General features: G+C 50.4%; 1 protein-coding gene across 1 annotated transcript in view; it reads right to left on the bottom strand.

Moving 5' to 3' along the window:
• LOC133622669 (protein Wnt-2b-A) overlaps window positions 1-12,413 on the bottom strand; it is a 49,506-nt gene that overhangs the window by 12,465 nt on the left and 24,628 nt on the right. Inside the window, exon 3 of the mRNA XM_061985516.2 lies at window positions 11,732-12,009. Coding sequence (XP_061841500.1) covers window positions 11,732-12,009 — 278 coding nt within the window. The remainder of the gene's footprint in view (window positions 1-11,731; window positions 12,010-12,413) is intronic.

Below are 12,413 nucleotides of genomic sequence, written 5' to 3'. Positions count from 1 at the left end.
ACTAATACAAGTTCCAATCAATCAATCAAAAGTGTGAAGGAAAATAGACCATTTTTTATTTCAACCGTACACACCGTCAAAAGCCTAAAGACTGACTGCACAGTTCCTGTCTTCACAATAAAAGTGCCGCTCCATCGCGCCTGCGCTTTCAAAATAAGAGTCTCCGAAAGCCTGCGCAAACAAGCTAGCAAGCTACGGAGTTTGCCGTCAATGTATTTCTTGTAAAGTGTATAAAAACGAAAATGGAAGCTGGACATATAAGATGCCAAAAACCAACCACTTTCATGTGGTATTAGACAGAAAGGAGGAACTTTTTTTCTCCTCCATTTGAAAACGTGGACGTTTGTCATCACTACTGTCTGATCCCAATCGATGCAAGTCATCAGAATCAGGTAATACACCAACTTATATTCTTGTCTTCATGAAAGAAAGGAATCTATATGTGTTAAACATGCATGTATATTCATTAAAACACTATTAACATGTAAACAAAAACGGCAAAAAAAAAAAATATAAATTATATACTGTATATATCAATGTATGTATATATATATATATATATATATATATATATATATATATATATATATATGTGTGTGTGTATGTTACTCATCAGTTACTCAGTACTTGAGTAGTTTTTTTACAACATACTTTTTACTTTTACTCAAGTAAATATTTGGGTGACTACTCCTTACTTTTACTTGAGTAATAAATCTCTAAAGTAACAGTACTCTTACTTGAGTACAATTTCTGGCTACTCTACCCACCTCTGGGTGGGAGTACTGTAATTACCTAACGTTACATTATTATTTTCCAAAACAATTTAGCCCCCTCCACAATATTAACCCGACGTTAAAACAGAACTAGCTATTTATTGATTAGCAATTGCCGAATCATGTAACATTAGCTTAATGCTAAAAGCCAGGTTTCTATCACATTCTGTAACAGACAAATAATTTCATGTAGGCTAACGTTACCTACCTGCTACCTCTGTCCTTTCTCGTTTCTCCTCCTCTTCTTTTCTCTTTTTTCTTCCCTGAGCACCTGACAGTTTTGGCCGTTTTGACATCTTGTGTTGATTTTTTGATGTGGTGACGTTACGGGAAGGGAGGGGCGCACCGTTTTATTTGTTACATGTTGTAACAAATAATATTTCTATTAAATAGGTTTTACTTTGCATTTATTATTTTTTGCATTTAGAAATAATAGTGCCAACTTTTTTTTTTCTTTTTTTTTTCTTTTCCTCCAACATTTGTGGCACTGGCGTGGCGCCCCCTGATGGACGGCGCCCTTAGCATTTGCCTATACGGCCTATGCCACGGGCCGGCCCTGGCCAACGGCGAACAATGGACCTGCTAAGGGACACCGCTATATAGTTAAAGTTAAAAATTAAAGTACCACTGATAGTCACACACACTCGGTGTGGTGAAATTACTCTCTGCATTTGACCCATCCCCTTGTTCCACCCCCTGGGAGGTGAGGGGGGCAGTGAGCAGCAGCGGGGGCCGCGCTCGGGGACATTTTGGTAATTTAACCCCCAATTCCAACCCTTGATGCTGAGGGAGGTAATGGGTCCCATTTTTATAGTCTTTGGTATGACTCGGCCGGGGTTAGAACTCACGACCTACCGACACTCTAACCACAAGGCCATTGAGCAGATTAAAGAACGCTGATTAGAGATCAGAAGCAAGTATGCATCTTGATCGCTAATCAAAGACAGGTGAAATTAATCAGCGCTTAAGGTAAACAAATGAAGGAGCGCCGGAACTAACATAGACCTTAAATATAACAAAAACTATAACCAACACAAAACAAGACATGACCGGGTAGGAGAGGTCATGAAGGAGGTTGTGATGTATTTGCCCCGGAATTTAATAAAAATGTTAATAGAATGAAAAGCTAACATGTTTTTTTTGCGAGTACAATTGTTAGATGGCTAGGAGTGGGGGAGGGGGCTGCGTCGAACTATCCATCCATCAATTTTCTACTGCTTTGTCCCTTACGGGGTCACGGGGGTGTTGGAGCCTATCTCAGCTGCATTTGAGAGGAAGGCGGGGTACACCCTGGACAAGTCGCCACCTCATCACAGGGCCAACACAGATAGACAGACAACAGTCACACTCACATTCACACACTAGGGCCAATTTAGTGATGCCAATCAACCTATCCCCAGGTGCATGTCTTTGGAGGTGGGATGAAGCCGGAGTACCCGGAGAGAACCCACACAGTCACGGGGAGAACATGCAAACTCCACACAGAAAGACTCAGAGCCCGGGATCTAATCAAGCATAAATAACATTAAAATCATGGTAGTTCAAGTAACAATTTTGACAGCACAAACTGAGCACAAACGTTTGGGGTGATTTGGACAGTGTGGGGGCTGCGAATAAATAATAAAATGTTAACATTAAAACCATAAAAGTTCAAATCACTTTTTAAAAACGTTTGGGACAAGTTTGAAAGGAGCTTGGACACATTTGTACAAGATGGGGGTGCTGGATGACATCACTAGTCCTCAAATGTATTTTAGAAAAACCTAAACTTTCATGGCGCAAACGAAAATGTTTACGCCACAAACATAGCCCAAACAAAGAAACGAATGTGTAATTTTAATATTTGCAATGCCAAGGGGGGCCAACTTCGCACAGGTGGTGGGGTGTGGTTTCATTTGAATCTGAGAAAGGCTCCACAATCACACATCTTGCAGATAGACTCATAAAAGGGGACTGTGGAGGGAAATGTATGCAAAATGTACACCAAAGCATATCCAGTATGTATCATTTATAAAGAAGTGTTTTCAATGTTGATTAAAAAGTAGCGTGTAGAATGCCAGTCGTGTATTTTACATTGAGATTTTCTGTTTATTTTTTTCTGTAATGAAGCAACGAGCAAATAAAAGTGGACATGCAATGTTCATCCTAATACTTGTTTTCCACGTAGTAAATAATAGCAAATAAAAAGTGAAGCAGAATGTTAATGGGTTTTTTTTCTACATTAAATAAGGAATATTGAGTTTTACAGTATTGTTCCTGGAGGTCAGGAGTCCCCATACTACGGATCCGGCCTGCCAGCGCCCACATCTGTATATTGTTGTTGTAGATGCCCATATTTTGTGTACAGATTTACTTCACAAAAGAGAAGTGTGGATACTTCTCTTGTTGCCTTATTTGTCCATCCATCCATCCATCTTCTTCCGCTTATCCGAGGTCGGGTCGCGGGGGCAGCAGCCTAAGCAGGGAAGCCCAGACATCCCTCTCCCCAGCCACTTCGTCCAGCTCTTCCTTTGGGACCCCGAGGCGTTCCCAGGCCAGACGTGCCCTAAACACCTCCCTAGGGAGGCGCTCGGGTGGCATCCTGACCAGATGCCCGAACCACCTCATCTGGCTCCTCTCGATGTGGAGGAGCAGCGGCTTTACTTTGAGCTCCCCCCGGATGGCAGAGCTTCTCACCCTATCTCTAAGGGAGAGCCCCGCCACCCGGCGGAGGAAACTCATTTCGGCCGCTTGTACCCGTGATCTTGTCCTTTCGGTCATAACCCAAAACTCATGACCATAGGTGAGGATGGGAACGTAGATCGACCGGTAAATTGAGAGCTTTGCCTTCCGGCTCAGCTCCTTCTTCACCACAACGGATCGATACAGCGTCCACATTACTGAAGACGCCGCACCGATCCGCCTGTCAATCTCACGATCCACTCTTCCCTCACTCGTGAACAAGACTCCGAGGTACTTGAACTCCTCCACTTGGGGCAAGATCTCCTCCCCAACCCGGAGATGGCACTCCACCCTTTTCCGGGCGAGAACCATGGACTCGGACTTGGAGGTGCTGATTCTCATCCCAGTCGCTTCACACTCGGCTGCGAACCGATCCAGCGAGAGCTGAAGATCCTGGCCAGATGAAGCCATCAGGACCACATCATCTGCAAAAAGCAGAGACCTAATCCTGCAGCCACCAAACCAGATCCCCTCAACGCCTTGACTGCACCTAAAAATTCTGTCCATAAAAGTTATGAACAGAATCGGTGACAAAGGGCAGCCTTGGCGGAGTCCAACCCTCACTGGAAACGTGTCCGACTTACTGCCGGCAATGCGGACCAAGCTCTGGCACTGAGCATACAGGGAGCGGACTGCCACAATCAGACAGTCCGATACCCCATACTCCCTGAGCACTCCCCACAGGACTTCCCGAGGGACACGGTCGAATGCCTTCCCCAAGTCCACAAAACACATGTAGACTGGTTGGGCAAACTCCCATTCACCCTCAAGGACCCTGCCGAGAGTATAGAGCTGGTCCACAGTTCTACGACCAGGACGAAAACCACACTGTTCCTCCTGAATCCGAGGTTCGACTATGCGGCGTAGCCTCCTCTCCAGTACACCCAAATAGACCTTACCGGGAAGGCTGAGGAGTGTGATCCCACGATAGTTGGAACACACCCTCCGGTTCCCCTTCTTAAAGAGAGGAACCACCACCCCGGTCTGCCAATCCAGAGGTACCGCCCCCGATGTCCACGCGATGCTGCAGAGTCTTGTCAACCAAGACAGCCCTACAGCATCCAGAGCCTTAAGGAACTCCGGGCGGTTCTCATCTACCCCTGGGGCCTTGCCACCGAGGAGCTTTTTAACTACCTCAGCAACCTCAGCCCCAGAAATAGGAGAGCCCACCACAGACTCCCCAGGCACTGCTTCCTCATAGGAAGACGTGTTGGTGGGATTGAGGAGGTCTTCGAAGTATTCTCTCCACCGATCCACAACATCCGCAGTCGAGGTCAGCAGAACACCATCCTCGCTATACACGGTGTTGATAGTGCACTGCTTCCCCTTCCTGAGGCGGCGGATGGTGGTCCAGAATTGCTTCGAAGCCGTCCGGAAGTCGCTTTCCATGGCTTCCCCGAACTCCTCCCATGTCCGAGTTTTTGCCTCTGCAACCGCTGAAGCCGCACACCGCTTGGCCTGTCGGTACCTGTTCGCTGCCTCAGGAGTCCTATGAGCCAAAAGAACCCGATAGGACTCCTTCTTCAGCTTGACCGCATCCCTCACTGCCGGTGTCCACCAACGGGTTCTAGGATTACCGCCACGACAGGCACCAACTACCTTGCGGCCACAGCTCCACTCAGCCGCCTCGACAATAGAGGTGCGGAACATGGTCCATTCGGACTCAATGTCCAGTACCTCCCTCGTGACATGTTCAAAGTTCTTCCGGAGGTGGGAATTGAAACTCTCTCTGACAGTAGACTCTGCCAGACGTTACCAGCAAACCCTCACAATGCGTTTGGGCCTGCCAGGTCTGTCCGGCATCCTCCCCCACCATCGCAGCCAACTCACCACCAGGTGGTGATTGGTAGAAAGCTCCGCCCCTCTCTTCACCCGAGTGTCCAAAACATGAGGCCGCAAATCCCTAACTACAAAGTCGATCATGGAACTGCGGCCTACGGTGTCCTGGTGCCAAGTGCACATATGAACACCCTTATGCTTGAACATGGTGTTCGTTATGGACAATCTGTGACGGGCACAAAAGTCCAATAACAAAACACCGCTCAGGTTCAGATCCGTGCAGCCATTCTTCCCAATCACGCCTCTCCAGGTTTCACTGTCGCTGCCAACATGAGCATTGAAGTCCCCCAGTAGAACGAGGGAATCACCCGGGGGAGCACTCCCAAGTACTCCCTCGAGTGAATCCAAAAAGGGTGGGTACTCTGAGCTGCGGTTTGGCGCATAAGCGCAAACCACAGTCAGGACCCGTTCCCCCACCCGAAGGCGGAGGGAAGCTACCCTCTCGTCCACCGGGTTGAACTCCAATGTGCAGGCTCTGAGCCGGGGGGAAAACAAGAATTGCCACCCCAGCCCGTCGCCTCTCACTGCCGGCAACGCCAGAGTGGAAGAGAGTCCAGCCCCTCTCGAGAGAACTGGTTCCAGAGCCCTTGCTGTGCGTCGAAGTGAGTCCGACTATATCTAGCCAGAACTTCTCCACCTCGCGCACTAGCTCAGGCTCCTTCACCCCCAGCGAGGTGACGTTCCACGTCCCAAGAGCTAGCTTCTGTAGCCGAGGCTCGGACCGCCAAGTGCCCTGCCTTCGGCTGCCGCCCAGCTCACATCTCACCCGACCTCTATGACCCCTGCTATGGGTGGTGAGCCCATTGGAGGGGGGACCGACGTCGCCTCTTCGGGCTGTGCCCGGCCGGGCCCCATGGGGGCAGGCCCGGCCACCAGGCGCTCGCCATCGTGCCCCACCTCCGGGCCTGGCTCCAGAGGGGGGCCCCGGTGACCCGCGTTCGGGCGAGGGAAATCTGGGTTCCTTGTCGGTGTTCCTCACAGAGATCTTCGAGCTGCTCTTTGTCTGATCCCTCACCTAGGACCAGTTTGCCTTGGGAGACCCTGCCAGGGGGCATAAAGCCCCCGAACAACATAGCTCCTAGGATCATTGGGACACGCAAACTCCTCTACCACGTTAAGGTGGCAGCTCAGAGAGGAGTGCCTTATTTGTATTTGAATTTATTACCGGTAAATATTTGGATATATATAGTCGAGGTTTCTGTGGTTTATCCAGTATACAGTGCTCAATACCGGGGTAGAACGGATCATACGTCAGGTCAGGAAAAAACTCAGACGCTATTCCATCCCTACAAGCCTGTTTCGCAGGTTTCCCTGCTCTTCAGGGGATCCCCTGAATTCCCCTGAAATCGCCTGAAGAGCTGGGAAACCTGCGAAACAGTCCCATGTGCCAAGCACTGAATATATACAAACATTCAATAAAGTAAAATACAAATAAGTCAACAAAAGAAGTATCACACACTTAAAAAAACAACAACTTGTTTTTAACTTGAGACGTCACGCTGGCGGCAGGCCGGATCAAGGCCATAGTTTAGGGACCCCGAGCGTAGACTAACATTGCACATGTTTCAGCACTGTGCCAAAACTTATGAAACAGTGGACCAACTCTAACAGACTCCCTAGTGAGGTGTTTCAGGCATGCAGGATAAGGCCTAGATTTAAGACATTCTATAGCAGGGGTTCCCAAAGTATTGTTTAAAAAAAAAAAAAAAAAAAAAAATTATAATTTTTTTAATTACTTTTTAAAAAACATTTTAAATCTCTCTTTTCTGATAAATTTTCTACCGCTTGTTATTCTCAGTGTCTCCTAGCTACTCAGGCAAATCATATTGTCTAAAAATGCATTTTCCCATCGATAACGTGAAATCATCGCGCTCGGAATATATATACAGGTAAAAGCCAGTAAATTAGAATATTTTGAAAAACTTGATTTATTTCAGTAATTGCATTCAAAAGGTGTAACTTGTACATTATATTTATTCATTGCACACAGACTGATGCATTCAAATGTTTATTTCATTTAATTTTGATGATTTGAAGTGGCAACAAATGAAAATCCAAAATTCCGTGTGTCACAAAATTAGAATATTACTTAAGGCTAATACAAAAAAGGGATTTTTAGAAATGTTGGCCAACTGAAAAGTATGAAAATGAAAAATATGAGCATGTGCAATACTCAATACTTGGTTGGAGCTCCTTTTGCCTCAATTACTGCGTTAATGCGGCGTGGCATGGAGTCGATGAGTTTCTGGCACTGCTCAGGTGTTATGAGAGCCCAGGTTGCTCTGATAGTGGCCTTCAACTCTTCTGCGTTTTTGGGTCTGGCATTCTGCATCTTCCTTTTCACAATACCCCACAGATTTTCTATGGGGCTAAGGTCAGGGGAGTTGGCGGGCCAATTTAGAACAGAAATACCATGGTCCGTAAACCAGGCACGGGTAGATTTTGCGCTGTGTGCAGGCGCCAAGTCCTGTTGGAACTTGAAATCTCCATCTCCATAGAGCAGGTCAGCAGCAGGAAGCATGAAGTGCTCTAAAACTTGCTGGTAGACGGCTGTGTTGACCCTGGATCTCAGGAAACAGAGTGGACCGACACCAGCAGATGACATGGCACCCCAAACCATCACTGATGGTGGAAACTTTACACTAGACTTCAGGCAACGTGGATCCTGTGCCTTTCCTGTCTTCCTCCAGACTCTGGGACCTCGATTTCCAAAGGAAATGCAAAATTTGCATGGTTGGGTGATGGTTTGGGGTGCCATGTCATCTGCTGGTGTCGGTCCACTCTGTTTCCTGAGATCCAGGGTCAACACAGCCGTACACGCACACACACACACACACTCACACACACACATATATATATATAGCCCGGCCCGCGGCCAGATTTTTTTTAACCCATTGCGGCCCCCGGGTCAAAAAGTTTGGGGACCTCTGTTCTATAGGAATAAATATGTGTCACAGCAGCTTCCTGGGAATGCTTCAGTTACACAGTTGAGTGACAGAGTATGTCAACATTAACAATAAAACTGTTACGGCTCAGGCTCCTGCCAACGCCGCTCATCCGTCTGTGCGCACCTCGGGACACGCCCACGGGTGCGCACATCCAGGGACGCGCCGCGCACGTCCCCGCCCTGCTGCAGCCACCAGCTGCAATCACTCGCTGGCAATCTGCATACCTGCGACTGATCAGGGCGAGATCAATAAAGGACCAGTGGACCCAAGGATCGTCGCGGGAACTTAGCTTTCTCATGGTGTACCGTAAGCCTTATGCGCTCGTCCTGTGTTGTTTTTCCCTCCGTGATTCTGACGTCTGTTGCTCTTCCGCAGTGCCTTCCCGAGTCTTCCCTCCTCGAGATCTCCCGTTGTTTACCCGGTGTTTTGGACTGCCTTCTTCGTTTCCCGACTCCTCACTCGCCCCCTGGACTCTGACGTCTCTCTCTGCCCCACGGACCCCTCGCTGAACTTGGACCCCTTTTGCCTTGCCCTCTTTGGACTTGTCTGCCTTTTTCTCATCAACACTTGGTAACACACTTCAGATATCTACACACATAGTCTTACACCACACACACTCTTGTATTTTAGTCACACACTCTATTTCTATAGTTTAGTTGTATTGTTTATTATTATATATATTTATTATATATAATAAATTATTGTATATACTGCCCCCTGGTGTCTGAGCCGTCACCTCCCCTCAGTAAACACAACAGTAAGTTCCCGCCAAAATTATTAAAGGACCTGACGGCACAGTTCCTTAGCCCCTCCCCAGTGATTTTAGTTCCGCCCCTGTGAATTTTTTTTTTTTTTTTCTGCCTCTTGCCCCATTCACCATGTCTTTTTCTTTTTTTCGCTTCAAACCAGAGGATTTGTCTTGTCCTGCCGAGCAGTCTTGGAAAGGCATGTTCGGTAGCGAGATAAGCAAGGAGGAATTTTCTCGTCGCCTGGACACCCTCCTCCCAACCTTAGAGACTCAGTCAGCAGGAAGCGTCTGGAATCCGCCTTTGGGGGGGGGGAATGGTACCGACAGCCGTGCTGGTGAGGTAGCACAGCTGCGGCCAGCAAGACCGCTACCATCGATCTTTCAGTTTGCCTGGCCGCACCCACCAACCACGCTACCAGCACTTGTCCCCGAGCTAGCGTCCGAGCTAGCACTTGTCCCCGAGCTAGCGTCTGAGCTAGCACCTGTCCCTCGGCTAGCGTCCGAGCTAGCACCTGTCCCTCGGCTAGCGTCCGAGCTAGCACCTGTCCCTCGGCTAGCGCCCGAGCTAGCACCTGTCCCTCGGCTAGCGTCCGAGCTAGCACCTGTCCCTCGGCTAGCGTCCGAGCTAGCACCTGTCCCTCGGCTAGCGTCCGAGCTAGGACCTGTCCCTCGGCTAGCGTCCGAGCTAGCACCTGTCCCTCGGCTAGCGTCCGAGCTAGCACCTGTCCCTCGGCTAGCGTCCGAGCTAGCACCTGTCCCTCGGCTAGCGTCCGAGCTAGCACCTGTCCCTCGGCTTGCGTCCGAGCTAGCACCTGCCCCTCGGCTAGCGTCCGAGCTAGCACCAGCCCCTCGGCTAGCGTCCGAGCTAGCACCAGCCCCTCGGCTAGCGTCCGAGCTAGCACCAGCCCCTCGGCTAGCGTCCGAGCTAGCACCAGACCCTCGGCTAGCGTCCGAGCTAGCACCAGCCCCTCGGCTAGCGTCCGAGCTAGCACCAGCCCCTCGGCTAGCGTCCGAGCTAGCACCAGCCCCTCGGCTAGCATCCGAACTAGCACCAGCCCCTCGGCTAGCGTCCGAACTAGCACCAGCCCCTCGGCTAGCGTCCGAACTAGCACCAGCCCCTCGGCTAGCCTCCGAGCTAGCACCAACCCCTCGGCTAGTCTCCGAGCTAGCACCAGTCCCCAGGCTGGCCCCCACGTCTCCACCAGCTCCCAGGCTGGCCCCCACGTCTCCACCAGCTCCCAGGCTGGCCCCCACGTCTCCACCAGCTCCCAGGCTGGCCTCGACCTCAGCACCTCGGCCTGCTCCGCCGACTCCAGCACCTCGGCCTGCTCCGCCGACTCCAGCACCTCGGCCTGCTCCGCCGACTCCAGCACCTCGGCCTGCTCCGCCGACTCCAGCACCTCGGCCTGCTCCGCCGACTCCAGCACCTCGGCCTGCTCCGCCGACTCCAGCACCTCGGCCTGTTCCGCCGACTCCAGCACCTCGGCCTGTTCCGCCGACTCCAGCACCTCGGCCAGCTCCTCAGCTGCCCTCCTCTCCTCCGGCTTTGACGTCTGTCGCTTCCACGCCGCCGATGACGTCTGCCGCTTCCACGCCGCCGATGACGTCTTCCTCCACGCCTGCCTCGCCGATGATGTCTTCCTCCACGCCGCCGCCGACGTCTGCCGCTTCCACGCCGCCGACGACGTCATATCCTCGTTTCCGGCGAGACGCACCATGGCGCCAATCACGTCCGCCTTCCCGACGGCCAAGATGGTGGCCGTCCCTTGGTCGCCCGCCTCGCCGGCTTCAGCGGCGTTCTTCTCGCCGCCGCCATCAGACTCGTCCTCGGTGGATTCGGGGACACTGGGGCCGGCGACCCACCACCAGTTCTCCCCTCCACCCTCCCTTGTTTCGTGAGTATGTTGGACATCTGGAATCTGTCCATAGGGGGGGGATACTGTTACGGCTCAGGCTCCTGCCAACGCCGCTCATCCGTCTGTGCGCACCTCGGGACACGCCCATGGGTGCGCACATCCAGGGACGCGCCGCGCGCGTCCCCGCCCTGCTGCAGCCACCAGCTGCAATCACTCGCTGGCAATCTGCACACCTGCGACTGATCAGGGCGAGATCAATAAAGGACCAGTGGACCCAAGGATCGTCGCGGGAACTTAGCTTTCTCATGGTGTACCGTAAGCCTTATGCGCTCGTCCTGTGTTGTTTTTCCCTCCGGGATTCTGACGTCTGTTGCTCTTCCGCAGTGCCTTCCCGAGTCTTCCCTCCTCGAGATCTCCCGTTGTTTACCCGGTGTTTTGGACTGCCTTCTTCGTTTCCCGACTCCTCACTCGCCCCCTGGACTCTGACGTCTCTCTCTGCCCCACGGACCCCTCGCTGAACTTGGACCCCTTTTGCCTTGCCCTCTTTGGACTTGTCTGCCTTTTTCTCATCAACACTTGGTAACACACTTCAGATATCTACACACATAGTCTTACACCACACACACTCTTGTATTTTAGTCACACACTCTATTTCTATAGTTTAGTTGTATTGTTTATTATTATATATATTTATTATATATAATAAATTATTGTATATACTGCCCCCTGGTGTCTGAGCCGTCACCTCCCCTCAGTAAACACAACAAAAACATAATGGCTTGGCCTAATTATGCGCCAGAATGGATCAAGCATTTACAAATATTTGCACCACAGTCATGCACTCACCGTTCTTCCACAGCGGTTGTTGTGCAGGTTCATGAGCGCCCGTGCATCTCGAACAGTCCTCTCTTTAGCGTCTATGAAGGCTTTGGCGAACTTGATCCCATAGTTGATATTGTCACTACATCCTCCCCAATCGAATTCTCCTCGCTCGTCCTTGTGTCGTCCTCGCTTGTGCGGGTCGCAGTTGCACATCTTCAGCTCCCCTTGGCTGCAGGCGCGTGTAAGCGCATACACTACTCCGGCAGAGGAGATGGCGTAGACAAACGCTGCTTCACGGCTGCCTGAAACGGCGAGAAGGAGCAGAAAACACATAAGGCTGATAATGGCAATAATTTCATATTTCCTGCACTTATACAGAATCAACACAAGGGCCAAAGGCTTCAGATTCCGATTATGACATAACCATGCTTGTTAGGGGCCATCAGAATATGAGAATGCAGCCAAAGTTGTCATGGTCTCTCATGATAATTATACTTAGACTTAGACGGAGACAAACTCCATTGATCCACAAGGGAAATTGTTCCACACAGTAGCTCAGTTACAAAGGATGGAAAAGGTAAGGATGGACACGGACCACAGTTCAAAGTGATCCCCAAAGCGGGGAAATCCAATCCAGCAGACTATATGTCACGTCACCCACAAACTCTCCACCACTGTGTGACAACTGATGACATTGACACTGAGA

This window comes from Nerophis lumbriciformis, linkage group LG01 (genome assembly GCF_033978685.3).
Source record: "Nerophis lumbriciformis linkage group LG01, RoL_Nlum_v2.1, whole genome shotgun sequence".
NCBI lineage: Eukaryota > Metazoa > Chordata > Actinopteri > Syngnathiformes > Syngnathidae > Nerophis > Nerophis lumbriciformis.
The sequence above is the reverse complement of the archived record's forward strand: the minus strand, read 5'-3'. Positions and strand labels throughout refer to the sequence as shown.